Here is a 27,833-nt window from a genome sequence, read left to right as displayed (position 1 = left end):
CAACACCACTGCTACTTTAAAAAAAAATACAGCTTATGCTTCTGACTCCTCCTGCCCATCTCCCTGTACTGTGTTGTCCTCTTCTGACTGCTCATTCAAGAGCACGAACTTCCCATCATTGGTTAGTGGCACAGATGACATTAACTGAGCTAGTGCTTCCGGATCCTATAATGAAAACACAATGAGAGTCATTGGAATAGTTATCCAACGGTTTGCAATTATCTGTCATCAGGGGGCCTCAGTTGTTCTCAGCAACCTAATTCGTTGCTAAGAACAGTGAATTGACAAGACTAGATTAAAGCAAGCTTCATTCCACAATGAGGATCCTTGCGTGCTTTGGATTGGCTATATAGTATGCTGCAAAAACAAAGTTGAAATTGCAGCTCATTTTCAATGTGCCGACACCCAGGCACACAATCTATATGGGACTGTGCCCCCCCCCCCAAATCTCTGGCAGCTGCGCAGCACAGGTGCACATGGCATGGTGATATCGCGCAGCTCTGGGCCCCTTCAATTGCAGGGGCAAGGTGATGTACCTGCCAACACCTATATATAGCTAAAATGGTATTTGTAAACTCTTTACCCTACTGGGTTGATATTGTGAGCTTTATGGGTACAACATGCTCTGCTAGTTAACGTGTACTTGAAAAATGCAGGGAAACTAATAGTTAAGTCCTTTGTCATTCAATTTATGTTTAAATGCATTTTATTTAATGTTGGTGCAGAAACTTGCATTTCTCAATATGTACAGGAAGACCTGAAATGGATCCAAACAAGTAACAGTAGAAGAAAAACCCCAGACAGCTAAAGTTCCTGTTTGGGTGGCAGGTTAACACACAACTTGAGGCCCTGACTTAATTTACCTGCGTTGCCGCTGTCATGATTTTTTCATCGTCCACAATCGCTTCCTGCATTTGTCCCATTCACTGTATTGTTCTGGGATCCCCTACATAGAACCACCTATGGGCCTCCTGCCCCTTACAATTTTTTAATTCCCCTCTTTCCTTTCTTTTTAAGCACAGGTGGGACTGAACTGGCTGGTAAGCAAAGTGCTGGCATCCAGGCACCCATCAGAGGCCAGAGTTTAGGCTTAAAAGCAAGATTCAGTACTGTATAGATAGGAAGAGTTAAACATTACCTTGCGAGCTTCAATGATTTCTTTCCCGAGGTTTATCGCATAACAAATCTGCAGAAGAAGCAGAGATCAGCCTTAGGAAATTTTTCTGTTATCCTAGGACCCAGGTTAGAGCACCAGAAAAGCAGAAGTATGTGGTAGCAGTTCTAGACAGTAAGCTGAGACCAGGAGATAGGCTTTGTGGAAGTTTAGCCAGTTGCTGGCCAAACATGTATGGCGAAGCAGTGCAGCATAAGGTAATAACAAGTAAACTCTGATGTTTCTCTTTCAGAATCTTATTTGTCTATAAATGTGGTCACAACAGGGTTAAGCAAGTGGGCAATGGATCAAGGGAATTGCTAAGGAATAGTTGGGGAGTGTGTGTGTGTGTGTGTGTGCGCGTGCAAACTAAGCAAAGCAAATGGACTCAACTCACTAAATGTCCACTAAAAACTTATTACGGATGACTACAATTAGAACAAAATGTATTCTAAAAACCATGCAACGAAACGCATCTCCAGACCTTTTCGCCTTCGGTGTTACTCTCAAATACGTAAGCACTCATGGACTCTTCGCCTGGGGACTCGGAGATGGGAACCACAAACCCAATCAGTCTCTTGTTTTCTTGATGAGCAGCAAATTGTGTCACACTGGCAAGTTCAAACTGGAAAAACGGGTTTCACAATTTTAAAGACTTAAAGCAGGTAAACATTTAACAACTTCCCCAGCTGGCAACTTGGCATTTAAAGCCCTGACTGCCATTTCTGTACTGTGAGAAATGGAAGAATATACTTACACTTATCCTCGTAACTTGGGTTTGCGGATCTATTAATCTGTTGTTAGTGTAAAGGGGAGGAAAAAAAGTAGATTAGGTCCTCTTCACAAGATTTAACAGCAGAGAAAGTACAGGAGCCCTAATCTGGCTCAAGAAAGTTGGGCCTTAAGCTGACATATCTTCATGTGCTACTTGTGAGAAAAGGAAAAATGAGTAGAGATTGCTAGATCCCCTTAACCAGCCATGCCCTTTTCCAGATTACTCCATTCCCACAACCGGGGAGGGGAGGGTAGCAAGTGTTCTTCTTCCATTTTTCCTCTCCAACAAGCATTCATCATTCTGTGGCTGCTAAACATTCTCAGTCTTCATTGATCTATTTAGTTTTTAAGGTTGCCCCCTTAAGGTCCCCTCTCCAATCCTTAATTATTGTAACCCTTCAGCAAGTTAACTTAGGCTGATGATAGCCATTATCCTCTTCTCTGTATTTATTCCCACCCACTCCCTGGACTGTATATGCAAAACCACACACATGCCAGACCTTAAAAGTGCAATATGAAAAAGCAACGTGATGGTTTTCTATTATGTCATGTACTATTATGTCATTCCACTACGTCTCATCCTACAACAAAAAGCTTCCCTTCCCTGTGGTTCTTAGCCCTCCACATGTTGGATGGAAGGTAATTATTCCTGACCACTAGCCACGGCCGACAGCATTCCAACAGCACTTGAAAGGTTACCAGTTCACTATCACTGTTGAGAGATTCTTTGATTGACCCTTCCATCCTAGATATGCTTCCTTGGAAGCAAGTATTTCAGAAACTAGCGTTATCGGTAACACTTGTAGCTGGATTCAGTGATAAAGGTAAAGGTACCCCTGCCCATACGGGCCAGTTGTGTCCAACTCTAGGGTTGTGCGCTCATCTCACTTAAGAGGCCGGGAGCCAGCGCTGTCCGAAGACACTTCCGGATCACGTGGCCAGCGTGACGAAGCTGCTCTGGCGAGCCAGCACCAGTGCAGCACACGGAAACGCCGTTTACCTTCCCGCTATAAAGCGGTACCTATTTACTTGCACTTAAGGGTGCTTTCGAACTGCTAGGTGGGCAGGAGCTGGGAGCGAAAGACGGGAGTTCACCCCGCCGCGGGGATTCGAACCACCGACCATACGATCGGCTAGTCCTAGGCACTGAGGTTTTACCCACAGCGCCACCCGCGTCCCCCCAGTGATAGGATTAAGTGATAGTTACTTCCAAAAGAGGTTGGGATTAAAGGTGCTGTAGCCAGTGAGAACTAGGAGTTGAATCCTAATGAACAGAAAGTCCTTGGATCCAGCAAAGGTTCCTAATAACCAGGAAAGAGGAGCTATCCCCTCTCACATCAGTCAGGGACACCTAGGCCTCTACAGGGACACAGGAGCAGGACATCAGCAAAGGTTATCTCCTCCCGCTGGCCTTAGCAAGTACAGTGGTACCCCGCAAGACGAACGCCTCGGAAGACGAAAAACTCGCTAGAGGAAGGAGTTTTTCGTTTTCTTAGCCGCTTCACAAGACGCATTTCCCTATGGGCTTGCTTCGCAAAACAAAGCTTGCCCCGCAAGCTCCGGGGATAGCGGGGAAGCGCAGCGCGTCTTCCCCGCTGTCCCCGGACCTCTTTTGAAGGAAGGGGCGGCGGGGAGAAGATCGCTTCTCCCCGTTGCCGCCCCTTGGTTCAAAAGGGGTCCGGGGACAGAGGGGAAGGCGCGCACGCCTTCCCCTCTGTCCCCGGAGATTGCGGGGCAGGCAACGGGGAGAAGCAATCTTCTCCCCGCTGCCCCTTGCTTTAAAACAGGTCCGGGGACAGAGGGGAACGCATTGATTGATTTTCAATGCATTCCTATGGGAAACCATGCTTCGCAAGACGAAAAATTTGCAAGAAGAAAAAACTTGCGGAACGAATTAATTTCGTCTTGCGAGGCACCACTGTACCAAGAGTACCCTCTTCATGAGTTCCAGCCTGCTCACAGGATCAGCTCACAGATTCATCAGACCTCACATCAGTGCAGACCATGTAGAAGAAAGCAAGCGAGGAAGTTTTGCTTACTTCAGGTCGTTGCTGGTGACCAAGAGGTGGGATTCCGTTGTACGGAAAATGTTGTGGATGGCCCGAGCCGCCAGCACCTGCCTCATTGCTTCGTAGATCACCTCAACCGTGTGGTCGGATTTGACCGCCATCGATCCTAGAAAGCGGACTACAAACATCTGCTGCAAGAGCGAATCTGGGGAAAAGGAAATAAAAAAAGAGGACAGAGCAACTTTCTCCTTGTTTATCCTACCTCTCGAGTTAATAGGACACCTGATTTCCCCCCCCCCTTGTATGCTGATTTCTCTTCTTCAACATGAATTTTCTCATGGCAGGTTCCCGTTTATGAATGCTCACTTCTTGATTTCAAGCAGTGATGGGAAAGTGTGAATGGGTCGCAGATCTAATCTTGTAGGTCAGAGATGCAGAACTTCTGGTCTTCTGTGTATTCTTGGACTCCAGCTCCCATCTTCCCTAACTACTGACCAAGCTGGAGGGCACTGATGGGAGTTGGAGTCCAACAACAACAAAGAGTGCTACAGGTTTCCATTATCACCTTGCCCCCTGCTTGTGAGCACTCAGAAGCATTTGGCCATCTGCGGGAATGTGGGATAGTGGGTGTTCTTCACAAGACAAACCAGGGATGGGGAAACCTGTGGCCTTCCAGATGTTGTTGCCCCAGCCAGCATAGTCAAGGATGGTGGAAGTTGTAGGCTAGCAGTATCTGGCCACAGGGTCTCCTGTCTTTGACACAGACCATGGTCCGACCTAAAAAGTGGAGCTTGGGGCACCATTTGTGACTGAAGAGAGTTTACCCCATGGATCAAATTTACAATAGACCTTGCAATTTTAGACAGCTTTTGGGCTCAACAAGACTGAAGTTTATGAACAGCAATCCCCAGTGAGTTCTCACCTGCCTCATCCTCTTTCTTGCCATCTTCTGACTCTCCAAATGGGTTTGTGCGCCTGTTAAAATACACACGGGGCAGGAGTTATGGCTACATGGCCAACCTGAAAGAAGGAGACAAATGCAAAAGGGAGCACTTTGTCTAACTCTCACGGGCTGTACCTGCCACCTCTGTTCTGATCCAGGAACTCCGTTGCGGGAAGAACAATGTCAAACTGAATTGGTGTTCCGGGTGCAATTAACTCAGTGGGTTCTGGAATGCTGGCTGTCTCGTTTGGGGCTGCCCAGTCATTCTGCATCTCCACATTCTTCACATCCTGGCTAAAGCAAAAGGAGAGAGACAGAGAAGATGGCCCCATATGAGAAAGACAGCGCTGTGAGAGCTGGAAGGGAGGGAGGATTCCTAGAAATGAAAGTCTGGGTGAGAACGGATGAGTGAGCATTCAGTCAGGGTCTGAGCTGACATTTAAACATCCTCACCACCAACATCCAATTTTGGATAGTTAAAATGTGTTTTAAACAAGGAACTAAGACATAATAACCAGGAACTAAATCATAATGCAAGGATGGGGGGTCAGCTTTTACAAGACAATCCACCTGTCAATCACATAACATCTCTTGATGGACAGGTGGGTTGTACTGCCCACCTGTCAAAATCCCTTGTGCGGGGTTCCTGAGCACCGAGAGCCACCTAACCACCTAATGCATTTATGTTGGCTACCACCATCCGTCTTGATGCAATGCACAACAAAATAAACAACATCAATCTTATAATCAACATACAAGAAAGGAAAAGATGAGAATCCGAACGATAAGTCTGCCTAGGCTAAGATAAAATGAAGGAACACAACCCACTGAAATAAGGCACCGGCAATGCATCTTTAATAGGTGCTGGATGTTGTTACTGTCGGCACTCGTCTAAGATCTGCAATAAGGGTGTTTACCCAGAGTTGGGACTGCTTAAGATCCAATTTGCACATGAAATTGCATGATGCAGGTAGCAGTTATCTACCACGTGTAGATTAGAATGTAACAGCTGAGCTATCCATTCAGGAAACTTGTGGAACAGCCTTTCATGTAAGGGACCACTTCAGAACACAGTGGGGGAACACTCGCTCCCTCTGTCAAAACCACGATGCTTGCAGAATGCCGACACGTCAAAAGTTAAGACTGGCCTTCTTCCTGAGGTGCTAATTTTCTTTGCGGAAGGAGCATCCAAACCTCTCCAGATTAAGATGGCTAAAATGTTACCTGGGGGATTGGTTTTCCTGCTTCTTCCCAAAGCTCGTGATTGGCGTCACGGCTTGCAGTGCTGTCTGATTCAGCCTGATGGCAACGGCCTGAAGCAAAGCAGAGGCACAACCTTAAAGGAAGTTGTGCGATATTACCCAAGCAAACATTGAATCACAGATCTTACTGTATCTGGGGTGAGGGGCTTGTTTGAGTTATCAAAGCATTTCATTTCAAAACCTACTTACTTCAGGATTGTCAGTAAGATAGATCTGCCGAGAGATGTTGTTGATTGCACATATCCACTGGAAGAGGAAAACAAGAAAGAGAAACGCCAGAGATTTCAATTTAGTTCTGGAATTTTAATTTCGTGAGTAGAAAGAAAGCGAAATGTGTTTACCTCCTCATATTCTTTCTTGCTTTCTGCCTGAAGGGTTATCCCTCTGTAAAAGAAAACAAAAACCACACCATCATTTTCTTTCCTTGCCCCATTAAAGGATTTGAAGCAGAGACTACATAGCCAACTAACAGGCAACCTACATTTCTATTCAGCCATCTTTGACGGAGCTAGCAGAAGGCAGTGGAAGGACTCCCAGAAACTCAGTGGAGCTTCCTCCACCCCCACAAAAAAAATTCTATAGGTGACTAGAGACCTCCCTGAAGGTGAGGCTTATGCTCAAGGCAACTCAGTTAATGCAGCCAGACTGAAAGATGCAAGGCCTTGTTTTGGGTAGGGTAGTTGCTCCCTAGCAGAAGCACCAAGACACATACGGTTTCCCTGTAGGAGTGGTGATCTGAAAGCAGTAACGTCGGTCTTCGCAGTCAACTGCCATCACAGAGCAGTTGTCCAGATCCTGGATCAGTCCCCCGGCGACGGCTCCCCTGGGCTGGCACATCAGGTTCCCACCTTGAGTGAAGAAGTACAGCCTGTCCCAAGTTGTAGTCACCAAGCCTGTTTTGCTGTAGGAAAAGACCAGAGCTTTGGTGTCACCCTCACACCAGCAGCAAAGCAGCAGGATTCACTCCCTCCTCACGGCCAAAAAACCAATCCTTTTGGGAAAGGGAACTGAGCAGCGTGTGTTTTCTAAGGTCAAATCCCACCCACCCCCTTCACCGCGCACATTTTAAGACTCCCGCTATCTTTTTGTAATGTCAACAAGGCATCTTGTGGGACTTGAATTTTGTATTGTGGCAAAAGCACGTGCAGGCACTTTTCATTATCCCACAGTACAAGGGACATCACAACAGCTACTAGTCGCTGCTTTTACTCTCTTTTAGCTCTTTGGTTTTCTGGCACTGCTGCATCGTACATTTTGGGGGGAAGGGACATGTGATTCGCATATGCAGAAGCCAGGGTCAATCCTTGACAACATCTGCAGGGTAACAGGAAAGATCTCAGGCATCAGCACTTGAGAAAGACATGGAGAGGGCTGGCGAGAGTTCTGAGGTCCAGAAAAGGAGACGTGGAGGGCCACATAACCTCCCCCCCCCCCCGAGCTGAGGTACTAGATGTAGCATTTTACTTTTAGGAACCTTAGGTCCCAATTTTGAAAACCCACCGAACCAGCTAGAGTACTAGCCCGTCTACCATGCCAAGACATGACTCCCTCCCAGGAATCTTCCTTACTTTCTAAGGTTAAGGTAGCCAGCCTTCTGAATCAAGTTTCTGTTGATGAGAGGCGACGCTGCATCGAAGTCAGGCGTGTACACTGATTCGCCAACTGAAAGCAGATCTTGCTGAGATACCCGCATAGCTTCTGCCTCAGTGTCCAATTCTCCCTGTACGCTACAGGAGAGAATAAACGTCAAAGCACTTCATGGCCATAGCTTGCTTGCTTAGGCTGTCCAATGAATGCAGAGCATACATTTCCTTTCTCTTCCTTAGAATATTTGATTGGTTTTATAATAAAATGGCAACAAAATCTGCAGAGCATTACACGCACACATCAGTCATCTATAAGGAACTGAGCAGGAACACAGTCAAATAATGGGTTCATTGAATGAACCACCCCCAAGGCTTCAACTATCTGTGACACATCTTCTCCATATGTAAGCATGAGTGGCGGGAGGCCTGAGATGAACAACCTTTCTATTTACCTAGCTGATATATGGGGACCATACCTTATCGAAATGTGTTTGGTTTCTCAACACCTCTTCTGCGTTTCAATAGTTCAGAAAGACTCAGATCCCAAGCTTTCCCTCACCATCTCATCGGAGATGCACAATATATTAGTAATACTTTGTTTAAAAGTAGTAACAATTTATTAAAATGTACATGTTTATTAAACAATGTAAACAAACAATTTATTTAAAAAATTATTAAAATTTACATGTTTCTCCAGGCACTTAAAATGAGACAAGCGGAAATGTAAGAGCGCACTTTCATGTGTGTATTTTAATCCTAGAAGCAGCAACATGGTTTTCTAGACACACTTGCATCATCTGGCTGCCAGGCGGGTGCCAGACTTGGAAGCGAGGGGCTCCTAGGCATGGTGACAATGATAAGACCCCTACTCCCTAACCAGGACTGAGAGCAGCCCTGCCTAGGGCAGTCATGGGCACCACAGGCTCTCTCTGCCATTGCTCTGACAGTCACAGCGCCACACACTGTCCTCCACTGGGCACCAGGCAACACTTCAGCCATGTACGGGTAGCAGTACTTTTGAAGCGGAGCGGAGCTGGACTCCCATTCAAAAGCAGCCCTGCTGCCAAATTCACTGAAGGCTGTGGAGGGCGTCACATCTGGGTCAGGCAGGTGAGGGGTCCTTCCAAGCCATGGGGGCCCCTGGCCAGTGCCCCACCTGGCTATGACTGCTGGTGTCAGACCTCAGGGTTGCTGCCAGTCATAGCACACTCATTCTCAGAAACAGCAAAAAAGAGCAAACAGGCAAAAGCAAGCTGGAACGACCCATTACCTTTCAACCATGCTTGAGACTGAAGATAGAAAGCTGTCCATTTTTTTGGTGAACATCTCGGCTCCCTTCTTAAAAAACTTAATCTGAAGAATATAAAAAGAGAGCACACACAACTCCTGAATAATTTTGACGGCAAACTCCTTGCAGTAGCATGCAAGGGGAGGAGGAGGGACACTGGGGTTTATATGATCCAACAATCTGGTCTTTCATACTGGGAGTCAAGGAGTTGTTGGCTAGGGAGTAGGGTATATCAGGGGCAGGGAGAACTTTGGCCCTCCAGATGTTGCTGAACTCCCAACTCTCATCATCACAGGCAATTGGCCGTATTTGCTGGGACTGGTGGGAGTTCAACAGCATTTGGAAGTGCAAAGGTTCCCCATCCCTGGTCTAGATCTTAGAAAGAGAACAAGACATGTGAACCTGCAACAAAACATTGCTTGGTATGGGACACTCTGTCTAGGGTCCTTTCCAGTCAACCATGCCCTCTTCCAGGATTATTATTGACACCTGTCTGTCTTGGGAGACAACAGAGGAGTGCGCCTTCGGGGGGGGTAAAGTCAAACCGTTGGAGAGTTACAGAGCCTGCTGTGGCTGTAGAGACCGACACTGAGAGACATGTAATGTCACAACTGTGGCAGACGAAGGCGTCTGGTTTTGCTGCTACAGGTGCACCAGAGTGTTTCTTCTCTCTGCGCTCCTCTCAGTGTTTTATTTCTCCTCTAGTCACTGCTGTGGACACACAACCTGACTTGTCTGTCTCCAGGCACTGCAAGGGATTCCCAGGCGGCACGGTTGAGGTGGCCAGCCTTCATGTCATGTATGCAGACAGCTTTGTGCCAGGGACTGGACTGAGGGGGACAAGACTGAGGAGGAATAGTAGAGACCGTCCCCCACCCTCCACCTGAACTTTCCAGAGAAGAGGAAGGCAGTGTTGAATTACAGCAGTGGTTTGAGGAAGGTCACAGCTCAGAGACAGCTGAACAGAAGAGTTGGGAGAAGAGAAGGGGGAGACAGAGACAGAGCAGCCAGCTGACATGTTATCACTGGAGAGCATATCTGACATCCCTTCTCCCAGAACTCTGCGTGCGCTGGAAGTTGAAGAGCGAAGGACTCAGAGACAAATAGCCCCTGGCAGTCACCATAAGGGGAAGTGCTGTTGCTAGGAAGGGAAGGGGAGCTCAGTTGCAGCAACACCATTTTGGGGAAGGCTGCATTCCCTCTTATTTTGGGCTGCCCCGTGGGAGGAAGCTGATTTTCCCTGAAGCCTGACACGGAACTGGTCTGCCAACAGGCCTGGTGCCTGAAGCCAGCTCCTCATAATAGCAAATCCTTGGGGATCCTGCCATGGTCCATTCTGTGGACATGGCATCAGAGTGCTTTAAATGTATGGTGTGGATGCAGCCTTGGTCTGTCAGGGAGTGCTGGGTTTGTCCTGCCAGCAGTTTTTAACTGAATCATACAATGCTCAGTGGTTTCCAAACAAGCTCAGCTGCAGCGAAGAAGGGTTTGCTGCCCAAGATGCTGCAGCTAGGATATGTACCTGGGAGCGCGTATATCCCAGCATGGGCTCCAGCATGGCGATTCTCTTGCGGTACTGCAAAGCATTGAGGGCACAGTAATACTGCAGCGACGAGAGATGCTGCTTCCTCCGGGCACTGGCTACCTCTTTGGCAACTTCCGCCTTTAGCTGAATGATAAAAGGTTAGCAAAGGAACAGCTAAGTGTCAGCAGATGAGCCATTGCAAGACGTGGTCAGCAGTGCATTGGGCAGGCAATTAAATGACACCCAAGTGCCACTGAAATCACTGTGACTATACTACTACTACTACTAATTTATTATTTATACCCCGCCCATCTGGCTGGGTTTCCCCAGCCACTCTGGGCGGCTCCCAACAGAATATTAAAAACATGATAAAACATCAAACATTAAAAACTTCCCTAAACAGGGCTGCCTTCAGATGTTTTCTTCAAGTCAGATAGTTGTTTATTTCCTTGACATCTGAAGGGAGGGCATTCCACAGGGCGGGCGCCACCACCAAGAAGGCCCTCTGCCTGGTTCACAGAATTGTACACTGTTGAGGACTTTTCATTACATAAAATTCTTCTTATCAAATGTGCCAAGATGTTGGAATATCTTACCTTTTCATTCTCTCTCTTTTTGGGTAGCCTGCTGTACTTTGCCATGGAGACGTCGTGTTCTGCAAGCATCGAAGGAACAGTTTAGCATCATCACTCAAGCACACCGTCAGCAAAATTTCAGTCAAATGAAAGACCAACATGAAAACATACCGTTGCTGGCAAGGCTGAAGAGATCCTTCAAAGTGCTTACTTCTAGGAAAAAGCGGAAGGCAACAACGAAGGGTTTGCGCATTAGTGCAAAGTTTCCATGAGATGACCAGAGATGTGCCAATTAAAACTTTGAACATTCGCAGTGACCTTCTTCTCAAATTCCACTGCAACTACTTGACTTCATGCAAAGAAATGTGCCATGTATTTATTTCCTTAATTAGCCCAGAACTGCTTCAGTCCCATGTTGAGATAATGCAGCAGAACAGTGGGAGAAATGTTTGGGGTTTTTTGCCAGACATTTAACTGGACTAGCAATCCTCCTTGAACAGTAGAAACACCACAATGAATAGGGATGGAGAAGCCTATGGTCCTCCAGCTGTTGTTGGACTACAACTCCCATCATCTCTGACCACCAGCTATGCTGACTAGGGCTACTGGGGGCTGGAGCCCAACAACACCAGCAGGAAGGCCACCGGTTCCCCACTCCTGGGTCTAGAAGCTGTCACCATCGCTCAGGTTTTAGCCCTAAGAACAGGGCACCGTCCCATCTAGGTGAGCATCCTGTTCTCAAAGTGGACATTCAGATGCCCACAGGAAGCCCATAAGCAGGACCTGAGCACAGCAGTCCTTTGCAATTTGCCATGTCCGCCAAGCTTAGGTAAAGGTAAAGGGACCCCTGACCATTAGGTCCAGTCGTGGCCAACTCTGGGGCTGCAGCGCTCATCTTGCTTTATTGGCTGAGGGAGCCGGCATACAGCTCCCGGGTCATGTGGCCAGCACGACTAAGCCGCTTCTGGCGAACCAGAGCAGCGCATGGAAACGGCGTTACCTTCCTGCTGGAGCGGTACCTATTTATCTACTTGCACTTTGACGTGCTTTTGAACTGCTAGGTTGGCACGAGCAGGGACCGAGCAACGGGAGCTCACCCCATCGCTGGGATTCGAACCGCCGACCTTCTGATCGGCAAGCCCTAGGCTCTGTGGTTTAACCCACAGCGCCACCCGCATCCCTATTTCCAAATAAACATGCATGCACTAGCACTTGCAAGCCCCACTGTGTACAGCGTGTGGGGTGGCTGTTTTTAAACCCCCACAGAAGTCTACATAGGGGCGCAACCTTAACTAATTTTCTTTAAGATACGAAAGTTGTCTGAAGTGCAAGAAGAAAAAGTGTCCCTCTCTTCCTTTGTTTCCTACTAAGAGCTCCCAGTCACACCTAGAAGATTTACCTGTAAGGTCTTTTTCACGGAACTGGATGATGGGGAGAACCATGGTGTCTGCGAGCTGCTTGGCCAGTTCGGTGTGCAGAATGTTAAGCTGAAAGACAGGAGGGCAGCCCATTCGTTTAGAAGGCAGCAATAACATCCCCGGTACCCTAAATTCACCGTCATGTGCTTGAATGGAAAACCCAATGTGGCTCAGTAGGGCAGACAGGAAAGTTCAGACTTGTGCTTGACTGTGGGAACTTTAACGCCAGAATGGGGAACTTGTTGCCTTCCAAATGTTGTGGGATTCCAATTACCATTCCAGAAAAAATCAATAGGTGAAAACAAGTTTGTTTACATGGATATTGGTAATAATATTAGTATCTGTCCATGCACCAGTGAGCTTTGAGTCTTGCTAAAATTAGTTATGGGCTGCCAAATACACACGGCTTCAGCTGAGAGGAAATGTCTCCATTTCTCAAGATTAAAGAGTTTACTTAAGGAGAGGCTTTGAAACAAGACTTTATATTTACTCTGCAGCCTTTTCCTGCAGGCTGGACTGCTTCGCTTATGCCCTGTCAAAAGACATGACTCAACCAAAACAGCTGTTGTCACAGTTTTCAATTTTCACAGTGGAGGGTATCAATTCATTATTATTGAAGGTATTGGCTTTCTTAACTGCGTGGCTGGAACTGCAGACAAACAAGGAGATCAAAAGGCAAGATTCCTAGAAAGTAGTCGCTTATGAAGACAAATCTCCAAACAGGAAAAAGGGGACTTGATCAGAAGACCAGAGGCATGTTAGCAAATACCAGGCATGAAGAACCTTCTTCAGCCTGAGGGCCACAGTCCCTCTCGGGGGAAGGGGCCAAAGGCCAACGTGGCCAGAGCCACTGAGGTGACTCTTACCTCTGGGCAGTCAGCCACAATACAGCCACAAAGGAGCCAGAGGTTTCCACCCCGTCTCCCCACCACACCTCTCTCCTTCCAGGCAAGCAAAAGGCATTCTAATCATCATTGTACAAGGGCACATTCCAACCAGGCAAAGCCCTCAAGGAAGATGTGGGCCAGGGCCAGGGCCAGGGCAGAGTGTCACCTGGGAAGGGCCCCCAAGGGTCACTGAAGCTCTGGCCAATGTTATTAGAGAAGATGGAAACATAAAAGGGATAAGCAATAATAAAAAAGAGAAAATAATATTTGCAGATGACACCTTGCTAACAATCGAAAATCTGTTAGAAAATATGCAGGTAACAGAGGCACATTTGGGGAAAAATTGGAGAAATGACAGGGTTGCAAATTAATTGGTCTTGTTTCAACACTACAAGATGGTGCTATTTTATTTAAAAAGCTAAGCACGTCAAAGTGCAAGTAGATAAATAGGTACCGCTCCAGCGGGAAGGTAAACGGCGTTTCCGTGCGCTGCTCTGGTTCGCTGGGAGCAGCTTAGTCATGCTGGCCACATGACCCGGAAGCTGTACGCCGGCTCCCTCGGCCAATAAAGCGAGATGAGCGCCACAACCCCAGAGTCGGTCATGACTGGACCTAATGGTCAGGGGTCCCTTTACCTTTTTACCTTGGGTTACATACGCTTCAGGTTACATATGCCTCAGGTTACAGACTCCGTTAACCCAGAAATATTACCTCAGGTTAAGAACTTTGCTTCAGGATGAGAACAGAAATCATGCTCTGGTGGCACGGCAGCAGCGGGAGGCCCCATTAGCTAAAGTGGTGCTTCAGGTTAAGAACAGTTTCAGGTTAAGAACGGACCTCCAGAACGAATCAAGTACTTAACCCGAGGTACCACTGTACTTCAGTGGGATTGTATGCTTGAAATCATAGAATGGCAGAACTGGAAGGGACCCTGAACAACACAGGACTAGGCAGCTGTCCCATATGGGGATCAAACCTGCAACCTTGGCGTTATCAGCACCATGCTCTAACCAACTGAACTATAAGTATGTCACAGATTTTAAACTAATCTAATGGTCACTCCCTCTCCTCATAAACTTCAATTTCTGTGAGGGGCTGTGGGAGTACGGCTATCTCAGCACTCTCACCAAACTACAAATTCAAGGATTCTTTGGGCGAAACCAAGACAGTTAGCACTGGTAAAAGCAATGATATATGCTTATAGTGTAGATATGCTCCAACATCCCTTGAATTGTACATCTTAGCTGAGTGTGGTTAAGCAATGGAAACCAGCTGGAAAAGGGTGTGGGAGTCTAGGAAGAAATAAGACACTGTACCCTGGCCTAATGAGGACTAGAATTCCCAGGGTTCAAGCCAAGAGAAGAGATGTTCTGTGTCTCTAGACAATGGGTGGAGAAATGGAAAGGAAGACAACCCCCCCGACTGTCTCTGCAGAGCTGGAAATATTGCATTATGAATTTAAGAGAGGCGCCAGAAAAGCCTCCTGAAGGCAAATGTAGGCCAAGAACTTTGAACTATCTATTTACTGCATTTGTGCACAGACCAAAATGTCATTTTGAAGTACAAAGTGCATTTGAGCCAAAAAAGGGGGGGACTCCCCTCCCCCTTAAAGCCAATTCTAAACACTGGAAATGTTGAACAACATTTGTTGTTATTTTATTAGTTGTTATTTTAAGTCTGCCTAGAAATAACAGAACTTCAGAGTGTCTGCGGACAGCGCTGGCTCCCGGCCTCTAGAGTGAGATGAGCGCACAACCCTAGAGTCTGTCAAGACTGGCCCGTACGGGCAGGGGTACCTTTACCTTTACTTTAGAAATAACAGAACTTCAGCAAGCTAACATGGTTTGGCATGCTAAGTCTGCTGCAGCAAACACACAGAAGAGAAGTTGAATTTATTATGGCAAGTCAGTTGGCTAGCACATACAGATTTACAGTGGTACCTCGGGTTAAGAACTTAATTCGTTCTGGAGGTCCGTTCTTAACCTGAAACTGTTCTTGACCTGAGGTACCACTTTAGCTAATGGGGCCTCTCGCTGCTGCCGCACGATTTCTGTTCTCATCCTGAAGCAAAGTTCTTAACCTGAGGTACTATTTCTGGGTTAGCGGAGTCTGTAACCTGAAGCGTCTGTAACCTGAAGCGTATGTAACCCAAGGTAAAAAGGTAAAGGGACCCCTGAGGTACCACTGTACACACACACACACACACACACACACACGCAGAACAGAGGTGGGAAACCTGTGGCGCTACAAATGTTGCTGGGACTACAACTCCCATCATTCCTGATCGCTAGCCATGAAGATTGGGCTCTGTGAAGACTCCACCAATAACTGCAGGGCATCTCCTGCTCCCCTCCCCCTGGTGTGTAAGAGAGAAAAAGTTGCAAAGGGTGGGTCAAAAGGCAGAAAGATGCATCCAATAACAATGACTCTAGCCAGAGTAAGTTGGTCCCTCTTTAGGGAGCCACAACACTTTGCATAAATATAGCAAGAACTGCTAAATAAGATAAAGGGAACTTCAGGATTCCTCTCTCTCTCTCTCTCTCTCTGCTTCTCCTTCGCCCCATCATTTTACGAGCAGAGTAAGATGAGGCCTTTTCTACAGACTATACAAAGCACAAACAGGCCACCCTTTGCCACGCTCCCCCTTTGTAAATCTCAAGGTCGTCACAGCTTCAACGAGATAAACAGACACCATAAAAAAACCTAAGAAAAAACTTGCTGGCCATTTGGATTACCTCATCCACAACTTTTGAAAAGTACTGAAGGGTGGATATCACTTCTTCATCTCCTTTACCCAGGGCAAAGTTCTGCAAAGGAAATGAAAATAAGACGTTAGGTTTCCAGAGCCTCCTGTGGAGTTCTATGGGATAAACCAAAAGCAACCTGCGGTATTGGACACAGATGTTCATATGTGGTGTTTGCCCTCCCAGGTGTGTGACATCATACTGGGTTCATAGGGAAAGGGTTAACTAATTGTAAAATGACTAACCAATGGGAACCCAGGGGGCAGAGTTAACTGTGTATAAGGTTTAAGCACAGAGGTGTGTGTTTTTTTAGGAGAGAGTTAGAGTTAGGGTGGTTGAGAAGACAGTCTGGAGTTAGAAGAGACAGATAAGATAAGTCTGTGAGCAGGGGTAGTCTGGTGTGAGAGAGTGAGAGAGAGTCAGTCAAACAATTGAGATAATAAGTCAGAAGGTATTAGGAAGGTATAGGCTGGTAAAGAAACTAAAGTTAAGGTACTGACAGAAATATTATCAGAGAAACCATGAACTTGTTAATGTTTGTAAAATAAACTTGGGGGGTTTTTTGGTTCACTTTTAACAACTGTCTGGACTCTCTGGTTTTACCAGAGAGTTACTGGTTGGTAGCAGCGGGGAAGCGAGCACAGTGGTGGCACAGGGATCAATAGACCGTTAAACGTCCAGGGACCCTGTGTGATCGCCACAGCATCCTTCTTCCCTCTGTCATTGGCAAGATGCTTCTGCGCTCCAGCTGCTGGAAACCGCAGGAGGGGAGAGTGCTGCTGTGCTCAGGTCCTGCTTACAGGCTTCCCACAGGCATCTGGTCAGCCACTGTGAGAACAGGATGCTAGAGTAGAAGGACCACTGACCTGGTCCAACAGGTTCTTCTTATGTTCTCCCCTTGCCCCACCCCCATTCTTGCTCCAAGATGTTGAGGCGAGTTTGACATCTCCAGCAATATAACTAAGCAAACCCCTTAGAATCTTTTCATCTCTACCATCTAATCTGCTGAACATGGAGGTTGTGCAGGGTAAATCAGGCGTACCTGTTTCTCGTATGCAAGAAGCTGCTTGGAGAGCTGCTGGGTTGCCAGGCACATTTCATTCTGCAAGGAGAAAATGTATTTCATTACTAATGATCACACACCAACTTAAAAGACTCCTCTTGAATATTAGGCAGGCACTGTCTCTGTTGCCTTGCCGGCACCGACTGAAGACCTTCCTCTTTCAACCAGGCGTTTTAAGCTGAGATCTTTCCAAGCCTGCATCTGTACTGGAATTGTTTTTAAAGGTTTTGTTTTGTTTTGTTTTGTTTTGTTTGTTTTACCATTTGTTGTCTGCCACCCTGGGCTCCTTTGAGAGGGAGATCAGGATATACATTTAATAAACAAACGAATGAATTAACAGTGCAATCTTATACTTCTTCATTCAGATGTAAGCCACAGCGAGTTCAGTAGGACTTACTGCAAGGTGAATTGTGTGTCATACTGCAGCATAAGCCTCATCTGTCATCATAATGGGCACTACAGTTGCTACCCTCTGCATTTCAGATCATATTATTCATCAGGAGCACCAATATTTATGGACCAGCCTGCAAATTCCACACACCAGGCAGCTTTAGGGTCATGTGACAGACAAATATTTCACCATGAAGTACAGTAATACATAAATCAATAAAGGTAAAGGTAAAGGGACCCCTGACCATTAGGTCCAGTCGTGACTGACTCTGGGGTTGCGGCACTCATCTCGCTTTATTGGCCGAGGGAGCCAGCGTACAGTTTCCGGGTAATGGCCAGCATGACTAAGCAGCGTGCTGTTTACCTTCCTGCTGGAACGGTACCTATTTATCTACTTGCACTTTGACGTGCTTTTGAACTGCTAGATTGGCAGGAGCAGGGACCGAGCAACGGGAGCTCACTCCGTCGCGGGGATTCGAACTGCCAACCTTTTGATCAGCAAGTCCCAGGCTCTGTGGTTTAACACACAGCGCCACCTGCATCACACATAAATCAATACCTTGCTGTAATTCAAACTTGCATATATCGCAGAGCAGTACTCTAGACATTTCTAGAGTTCCCTTCTTTCTAAATATACATAACCCCCAAACCATATTTACTGATTTAATGTTTTACTTCTCAACTGATGTTTGTATTGTAGAGGTGTGGAAAGAACACAGACTTTAGGAAAATAAAATTCTACTGTAAGGAACTATGATCCCCAAACCAATTTTTGTCTCTCTTTTCCTTCACTGCCTATCAGTGGCATCGTTCACCCATCATAGTAAGCCATAGTTAACAGTTTACTGTGAATGCAGAAATCGTCCCCACTTCACTGCATCCCGACGGGAGTAATAGTTCACAATCACTAGCTTAGTGCTACATCCAGCTTGGGGACTTTGGTTTGTTTCACTCAAACAAAAAATAATTGGAAAGCCAAGAATAAATCCTGACTACAATGTGGCTTCTTTGGAACAAAAGAAATAAACAGTGATCCCCAATTAAGGAGGATCAAACCACGATACACCAGCACATTCGCAATCAAACATTAACAATGGTTTACCATAATCTTGGAACGCAGCCACTATAATAGCACAACTCTTTCACCACCTAAACAGATTACAAAGTAGATTTCACAACAAACACAGAAAAGAAACAACTGTATGCATTGCTTATAGCTCAAATTGGGGCAAATAAATATTGACCACATTTGGACATCACAAACTTTACAACCTATGTAGCTCTCTACTACACACACACAATGCACTTCAATGCAGAGGACACCTTGATATAAAGCAAAGGGACTGAATCTCAATATTCAACACAATTCAGTCTGATTTTTAGACTGACATCAAATTCTACAGAATAAACACAGTCAAAATGCCATGTTCAGTGTTCAAATTCAGACATATGCAGCATAATCTGATTATAATGCATAACCACCCTGTTCATTTCTTAAAAGAGGCTTTAGCTGCCAGCAGCTCAGTTATTTGTTCCGTTTTCTATCTTATCCCACCATCTCTCAACACCACTTTGATTGAATCAACTCCATTTCCGAAAAGATCAAACACATTAGTGTGGGCACCAAGCCTAGTGAGCACTGGTCTTTAAACTGAAGCCTTTGATGTAGTATACAAGATTTCTGATAAGAGAAAGTTCACCTTAGTTATAAAAAGCCATGCTGTCATTTCATTACCTATTTTTTCCAATGTCTATTTCAACATAGCTCTGTATTTATTCCACACGCACACAAAGTTGACCAGAAAGGCAAATTAAATTATCTCCGCGCTGAAATTCTGATAATCGGCAAAGCTATCAGACCATCTGATCGTACGCAAATAGCAGGTTGCCTGCCTTCTCCGCTTTTCTTTGTTACCCATTAAAGCAAACCATGCTGAATTGAAATAAGTCACCAAACCACACCTATAATTTCTGGCATGTAAACAGGCAGCACTTCCAGTGGCTAGGCCACACCCGGAATTTTGGGAAAAGCATGAAAACAAACAAGAATGCCAAGGAGGTGCACCCCAGGAACTTCTGAGTTCCAGACATTTCATCCAGGACTTACAGGAGGTGATGCAACATTGAGTTACAAGTTAAGCAGCCCAAATACAAACATTTGGATGGGCTGGGACTTAGTGCATTGACAGTTCTGTGTGCATAATGCCAAAGACATGAGGGGTTGTGTTCATTTAAAACAGGGAATGAGGATCTCTAGGGACCTACAGATAATGCTGGACTATCCCTCACATCATCCCTGATGCCCAGTATCATCTGGAGGGCCGCAGGGCAACCTTGATTTAAAAGGCTCTCCTGAAGACGTGGCTACAAATTCCTACTGTAGCAACTCCTTCAAGACTGCCTGTGTTTATGGGTGCATTCATCTATAACATGCATGCATACGTTTCCGAGCACAATTCAAAGTGTTGGTGCTGACCTTTAAAGCCCTAAACAGCCTTGGTCCTGTATACCTGAAGGAGCGTCTCCAGCCCCATCATCCAGCCTGGACACTGAAGTCCAGCACCAAGGGCCTTCTGGCGGTTCCCTCGCTGCGAGAAGTGAGGTTACAAGGAACCAGGCAGAGGGCCTTCTTGGTAGTGGCGCCTGCCCTGTGGAACGCACTCCCATCAGATGTCAAGGCAATAAGCAACTATTTTACTTTTAAAAGACAACTGAAGGTGGCTCTGTTTAGGGAAGTTTTCAATGGTTGTTGCTGTACTGTTTTTAATATTTGGTTGGAAGCCGTCCAGAGTGGCTGGGGAAACCCAGCCAGATGGGCATGGTATAATTAATAAATTATTATTATTATTATGCATATGACCCCACCGGTCTTCTAAATAATCTCCTGAACGCACAGAGATGCTCCCACAAGTTAATCTACAATAGTGAAGAAAGGGGTGGAACAAGAAAAGTATAGAATTGATGCGAATTGGATATACAGCACTTTTTCAAATCTTAATATTTGTTGTGCTGGGGGTGGTGTGTATGCATGCACAGAACAGACTGGGATCGCAACCCTGGAAGAGCGGGGGTTAAACCTTCCAAACCTCCTCCCCCAAATTGTTTTCCCATGTTACAATCCAACCAACTTGTGTCCAATGATTAAAAGCTTTGCCTGCCAATTTGCGGTTTATTAATACAGGACAATTACCATAGCAAATTAAGACGGAAAGTGGAAGACAGAACCCCAATTCTTTTGTGGAAGCCAGTAATCAAAAATGACCTGTGAACTGGGATGCAAAACTGTGGCCTTGTTCCAATGATCACAGCTTGGCTTCTTAAGCGGAGAGATGCACAAGACTTTTGCCACGTACACGGTTTCTTTGAGGTGAGCTGCAATTTAACCAGGAAATCTCTAATTAGCCATAGTTTCCCATTTTATCAGAACCAGAAAACTATGGGTATCAAGTTCAGAGCAGATCAGGATCTTAAACCATGGTGTGGAATTAGTTTAAGATCCTGATTTGTTCCGGTAACCATAGTTTCTCAGTTTGGACAAAACAAGAAACTATGATTAATTAGAGGTCCCTGTTGCAACAACAGTTTGCTAACAAAAGGAGGGGCGAGCAGGCTGCATACCTGGTCAAAAGATTTGCACATATCTAAACTAAGAAGCCAATATATGACTATCTGAATAAGGTCAGGGTGTATGCAGTAATTGCCTCAAGTATATATTGCTTTCTATGTTTATCTCCCTATTTTTAAGTGAACAAAAATAAAATATAATCAATGGGGGGGGGGTAATCATGTGTTTCCTTCAGGGAAGTGGCGGGTTTCTTTTTATGGTTTTCTATATTACCTGTTATGAAAGCTCAATATGTTATTGAAATAAAACAATATGTTATTTTTAAAAGAGAGTTGAGGGGCAGAAAGGGAACCGAAAACATTTGAAGTGATTTACCTGAGCCCCATAAACTCGCTGCATTGCTTGAAGCAACTGGTTGGTGTATTCTGTGAGTGTCCCCGCATCTTCTTCAAACACACTCAGCAAAGAACGTGTCTGGTAAAAGAGAAAGGGTAGCAGTTTATTCACCAATGGAAAATTACAGTTTTCAAACAAACAGGTAGCATAAATGGAGACACCCGATGTATTTTTTTAAGACAGCAGCCTAAACTGCTTAGATCTGAATGGATCACACCACAAAGGTTTCAACCCTAACCATGCTTGCTAGGTCAGAGCTTTCCAAACTGTGTGCCGCGCAAACGCTCCCCATGCTCGTCCTGGGGCTGGAAAGGGGTTAATTTAACCTCCGGTTTGCTAGTAAAACTGAATTACAGTTGTACTTCGGCTCCCAAACACCATGGGAGTCAAATGTTCTGGCTCCCGAACAATCGAAAACCAGAAGTTTTCGTTCTTGTGGAAGCCGAACATCTGGCGGGGCTTCCGATTGTACTGTGTTGCGATATTATGCATGCATAGTGTCACCAACATGAAAAATTTGGAAAGCTCTGTGTTAGGGAATACAGTGAGCCTTATATCCAAATAAACATGCATTCAATTGCATACTTTAAAACTGTGGGTGGGGTATTGTTTTGTAATATGTTACATTTTTTGTGTTTTTAAACTGCCCTGCGATCCTCGTATGAAGGATGGTATAGAAATTACAGTGGTACCTCAGGTTACATTCGCTTCAGGTTACAGACTCCGCTAACCCAGAAATAGTGCTTCAGGTTAAGAACTTTGCTTCAGGATGAGAACAGAAATCGTGCTCCGGCGGTATGGCAGCAGCGGGAGGCCCCATTAGCTAAAGTGGTGCTTCAGATTAAGAACAGTTTCAGGTTAAGAACAGACCTCAGGAACGAATTAAGTACTTAACCCGAGGTACCACTGTGTGTATATATATATGTATATATACACATAAATACACACACATTTTCTACCCCTCTTTTTCAGCTACTGCTAAAATATGTTGACATTTTAATACTCTAAGCGAGATGGCAGAAGCAAGAAAACCAGTGTTATGTTTCAGGTATACAAAGTTAACAATTTACATTGGGATATTTTTATATATATCTAGTGTGGTAAGATCTGCCTTGTGTAAACTATGGTTTAGCTCCTGGGCAGAAAAAGGAGGATGTGGTTTTACTCACTAACCAGGCCTGATTTCCTTCTAGCAGCAATGGAAGGGGAAAGGAACATAGGAAACAAGCATATACAGAGTCAGGCCATTGATCCATCTGGCTCAGTGTTGTCACTCTGACTGGGAGCAGTTATGCAGGGTTTCAAGCAAGGGATATTTTGAGCTATATCTGGAGAAGCTGGGGATTGACCCTGGTAGATACCCCATTCACAGAATCAGAGTTGCAAGGGACCCCCTCCAACGGTCATCTAGTCCAACTCCCTGCAATACAGGAATTCCAACACATAGTCCCCCATCCAATTTGAAACCATACAAGACCCTGCTTAGCTTTGCAAAGGTGCCAGTGGTTTTTACTGCTGCACCACTAGGAGGGTACACCACTGAGCCACAGCCCTTTCCTAAATGAGTACTGTATAGAGAATCTGATCCAAGCCCTTTTGGTGGAATAGGTCATATTAAAGTCTTATAATCGAATATTCACACCCCAAAATACGGCTCTGACCTATGGCCATGCAATTCAGCAACACTCCACATGTTCTTTCTGGCTCTACATATATATTTGACTCACCCAGCTAACAAGCATCACACCCACCAGGACAATGGAAGAAAAGCAGATATTTGGGGTCCTTCAAAGACTCTGAAGAACAGAAATTTGACACGGGTCTGATGGAATGAAATTTCATTGCTGTGGGGCCAGCACAGAGAGGACCTGTTCCTTGGGACCCAGTTAGGGCTGGGAGAGAACCCTGTCTGAAAGCCTGGAGAGCGACTGCCTGACACATACAAATTCAATTTGTGCAATTAAAGTCACTTTGCAGCTCTTGCACAGCAAACACATTTCCCTCAAAGATTAGATTTTTTGCAATAAGGAAAGTGACAGAGAAATGTGCTTGTGGCATAAAACTTGCTTTGATGCGACATCATCTAAGCTACCCTAAAAAAAAAATCAGGGGAAAAGAGCCCTGGATGGAGGGGTGCGTAGCATTGGTGTCAATCAGGAGGACTGACAGTAAATTTGTATATGCAGCTCCCTGGTGTGTTTAACTGCCAGAGAACTCGGTGGAAAAAAAGTGTACACACAAGTTAGCACAAGTAAGAATGCTTTGAATGTGAGCAGTTGCACCTATGATGCTGTGGCTTCTGTAAAGAAACAGAAAAACTACGGCCCTTTAAAAAAAAAAGGATTTGCACTGCCTCAGCACTCTTCTGTGTACTACGCAAATCAGCATCCGGCCTGTTCACTTTCAGGCCTCTAAAGCACCAGCATCCATTTAGATGAGTCACATGATGCCTGCATGTTCTCCACAAACTTGAAAGAGCTCTCGCTCACTCACTCGCTCTCTGACCCAAAAAGATCAGGAAGGAAGAAACAAACTGTCTCTAATTCATAATTTATTCTACCTTAATTCGCATATCATAACTGCTTTAGAACATTGTTTTTTATTGTATTGCTACCCACATGGAACTTAGGGAGACCAGGAAAATACATCAAATAAATCCAATTATTAACTTTCCCTTCCCCCGGATTTCAAAATGTCCCTCCTAATGCACCTATTAAAAGTGACCTAGATTGGTCACAATGAAGCTCCATACATTTACAATGATAAAGCTATTTCCGGTCTCCTCCTCCCTTCAAAGCTCATTAATATTTCCAAAGTGCTTTATTGTTAGAACCATTGTTAGAACATTTCCATGCTCCCTTCACTTCTTAACCTGGAAAAATAAGATAGCATCCTGCCGATGTACCGAATGTGTATTTACACACGATAGTAGATGATCGGCAGAGCAGAGTTTTTTTATTTCTCTATGGGGATACTTTCTCTCTGTCATAGAGCCAGATTCATATACACTGGAGTTTCTCCCTCTCTCACACACCTGGGCAAAACACTGCCTGTTTTAATATCTAGCCCAGTCTTGCCTAGCCATATCACCTCCAGGTGTTTTGGACTACAATTCCCATCAGACCCAGCCAGGATGGATGTGCTCTCGGAGGCTGATGGGAGTTGTAGTCCAAAACATCTGGGCACGGGCACCAGGTTGGAAAAGGCTGATCTAACCGGGCTAGGAGTTCTGACCTCCCTCATTTCTTCTGGGTCCTAATAATGACACCTTTCTCTTTAAAAGAAAGGTCGCCTCCTACTTAAACCTCCGACCACAATGGCTACTTTTCCATTCCGACTCCTCCATTCTCCGGCAGCAGGGGCTTCTTTCTTCAGCTTTTAAATTATCCCCGTTTAAAAATTACATGCCACCCTCCAACTTGATGAAAACTCCTGCGTCTGTTGAGCACCATTATGAAAACAGACGAAGCTCCACCACCAAAACCTTGCCTAGCTCACAGGTTTGCTTTGATGCAGACCCACAACAGAAAGATCAGCAGACACCCGGGAAGAGCTCTCGGCTCGCCTAAATGCCATATTCTGGATTACTGACAATCCAGCTCGCCCCCTCCCCTCCCCTCCCGGTCCGCAGGTAGCTTTCGCGTTTGCGCGCAGCTTGCAACGACTGCGACATCCTCTCTTCCCCTCCCTCGCCGGCCTGACGCGGAGATCCACTCAGACGTGCCGCGGTGGTACCTGCGGGCTATCCTGCAAAGCCTCTTCCAGGCGAAGCCTGTCGACGGCGGGCATTGTCTGGCGCTGGAAAGGCGAGCGTGAATTATTCAGGCTGGGCGGATGATCCTGCTTGCAAGTGGATCTCTTGTGACGCGTCAGCTTCGGATGCTGCGCCCAGCCGAGGGTTCTGGCTAGTTTCCCTTTTTCCCACCGCAGCCGGGAAGGAGATAAAAGAAGCGAGTTCCGCAGCCGCGCAGCGCCCAGGTGCGTGAAGCAGGTAGTTGCCGCCTGTTGCGCACCAAGCCAGCCAGCACAATCCGCAGGCAGCCAGCCCAGGACCACTCCTCCCAGTTCCTGTTTCTGGGAGGAAGTGGGACGACTAGTGGAGAGCATCAGGAAGTGGGGCGGCGCTGCGGCCTGGCCTCCTGCAACAAAAATCCACACGGGCAGTTTCTTGTTTAACGTGCGGGTTAAAGGCAGAAGAAGAGAGCCCTGCAGGATCAGGCCATCTTACCCAGCTCTGGCCAACCAGATGCCCAGGGTGGGGGGGAGTCCAGCAGAACCTTCACAGCCGAATTTAGAGCTGCAGATTGTCACGCTGCAAGACTGAAATCGTATTTAAGGCTCCCAGAGAAATAAAATGAAACATTGCTGGCATCAAGGCCTGAGAGGGGTTATTTCAGGAATAGCAGCGTTTGATTCTGTTGTTAATATTGTTTAAGGCTTATCCGGCCTTGTAAAATCATGTTTGATCATGCTGATGACAGCCAAAGAGCTCGTAAAAAACTTAGGGCTGGCAGAAATAGGTACATGGACCGATGAGAGAAATAGCACAGTATGAACTAGATCTGATAGATAAAGCATGTCATGAATTAAGGTTTTTTAAATGGTATTAATGATTTTGCTGATCAGTTCTAAAAGAAACTAGAATTCTAATGGCTGCCACGAAAACACTTTGCTAAATACCCAACAGGAGGTGGTTTGAAAGCTTGCAACCCTAAATCCATTCAGAAGGTACAAATAAAATATTCGGATTAAAATGGTGGGATGTTTAGGTGGAATGGGATGATCTAGGATGCAGGGATTGTAGGTTAGTGTTAGAGCACCTGTCTTGCATGCAGAAGGGCCAGGTCTCCAGCATCCTGTCTGAAATCCTGGAGAGCTGCTGCCGCTCAGTGTGGCCAGCACTGGGCTACATGGACTGGCTCAGCTTCCTTTGTTCCTATGATAACTGAGGGACCACCTCCTCCCATACTCTTAACCACTACAGTTGTACCTCGGGTTAAGTACTTAATTCGTTCTGGAGGTCCGTTCTTAACCTGAAACTGTTCTTAACCTGAAGCACCACTTTAGCTAATGGGGCCTCCTGCTGTTGCCGCACTGCTGCGGCGCGATTTCTGTTCTCATCCTGAAGCAAAGTTCTTAACCTGAGGTACTATTTCTGGGTTAGCGGAGTCTGTAACCTGAAGCGTATGTAACCCGAGGTACCACTGTACATCACACTGGCTCTATCTCCCCCCCCTTTTTTTAAAAAAATTCCAGGACATATGAAGTAGCAATAAAGTCAAATGGACAGGTTTAGAAAGCCTTGCCCAGATTACTGAGTAAATACAGTAACTCTCACATGGATTTAGATATCTGGGCATCCAGATCAGAGGCAGGCTAGTGTCCCAGAGCCTCTCCATAGGAACTGAGTGATGTCTTAACCTCTTTGAACAGCCATGTTGTGACTCGCACTCTCAAAGCTGGCAGCTTCCTCATACAGCAACAGAAACTCAAAGCCTTCAACAGCTGCTTGATGGACAGCTTTCTTGGCAGACAGCTGCTTGATGGCAGCTTCTTCATTATACAGTAGAAATACAACAATGATTAAAACACCGGATGAATTTTGGCTTTCTGCGCAGCTCTTAAAGGTGCAGTGTCAAGGGGGGCGGCAGTGGATGATGACAGGTGACAATCGTAAATTCGAACTACAGTGGTACCTCAGGTTACATACGCTTCAGGTTACATACACTTCAGGTTACAGACTCCGCTAACCCATAAATAGTGCTTCAGGTTAAGAACTTTGCTTCAGGATAAGAACAGAAATCATGCTCCGGCGGCGCGGCAGCAGCAGGAAGCCCCATTAGCTAAAGTGGTGCTTCAGTTTCAGGTTAAGTACGGACCTCCGGAACGAATCAAGTACTTTACCTGAGGTACCACTGTAATTAAAGTGGTATGATACTGATCCAGGCAAGGATTCTATATATTTTTATTGAGTATAATACGTCTTCCAAATTTACCTGCTTTCTCGCTGCCTTCATGATTGCTACGGCTTTGTTGCTGTTGCTAAAATCATGTATAGAATTTGTTTATAATAACAATAATCAGCAGCAGATTACCAGAGAAGAGAACGACAGAAAAATGCAATGAGAAAGGATCAACATAAATGAGTTTGCCACTGAAAGGTAAAGAGCAAATTAAAGTGGAAGAGGAGGGAAGTATTGCAGCTGCTCTTAAGCAAAAAAAATTCTGCAAGTATTCTGGAGAATTAGATTTCTC

The 27,833-nt window shown here is 45.7% G+C and overlaps 1 protein-coding gene across 3 annotated transcripts; it reads right to left on the bottom strand.

Moving 5' to 3' along the window:
• Positions 1-21: 21 nt before the first annotated feature.
• Positions 22-26,420, bottom strand: APPL2 (adaptor protein, phosphotyrosine interacting with PH domain and leucine zipper 2). 3 transcript variants are annotated; one of them, XM_053406344.1, is made up of 21 exons: positions 26,399-26,420; positions 21,558-21,656; positions 17,207-17,266; positions 16,156-16,227; positions 12,515-12,602; positions 11,287-11,328; positions 11,137-11,195; positions 10,538-10,684; positions 8,998-9,080; positions 7,710-7,868; positions 6,854-7,042; positions 6,483-6,525; positions 6,331-6,387; positions 6,104-6,192; positions 5,015-5,173; positions 4,859-4,911; positions 3,967-4,141; positions 1,911-1,947; positions 1,638-1,778; positions 1,139-1,186; positions 22-165 (listed from the first exon to the last, which is right to left on the bottom strand). In XM_053406344.1, exons 2-21 carry the CDS (start codon positions 21,579-21,581, stop codon positions 34-36), a joined length of 1,857 nt encoding a protein of 618 aa, XP_053262319.1. In that variant the 5' UTR covers positions 21,582-21,656; positions 26,399-26,420; the 3' UTR covers positions 22-33. The 3 variants fall into 3 exon arrangements, with proteins under 3 accessions (XP_053262319.1, XP_053262318.1, XP_053262317.1); XM_053406343.1 differs by lacking the exon at positions 26,399-26,420 and adding an exon at positions 25,314-25,658 and having other exon boundaries at positions 11,287-11,325; XM_053406342.1 differs by lacking the exon at positions 26,399-26,420 and adding an exon at positions 25,314-25,657.
• Between the last annotated feature and the right edge of the window lie 1,413 nt (positions 26,421-27,833).

Source organism: Podarcis raffonei, chromosome 10, assembly GCF_027172205.1.
Source record: "Podarcis raffonei isolate rPodRaf1 chromosome 10, rPodRaf1.pri, whole genome shotgun sequence".
Classification (NCBI taxonomy): domain Eukaryota; kingdom Metazoa; phylum Chordata; class Lepidosauria; order Squamata; family Lacertidae; genus Podarcis; species Podarcis raffonei.
The sequence above is the reverse complement of the archived record's forward strand: the minus strand, read 5'-3'. Positions and strand labels throughout refer to the sequence as shown.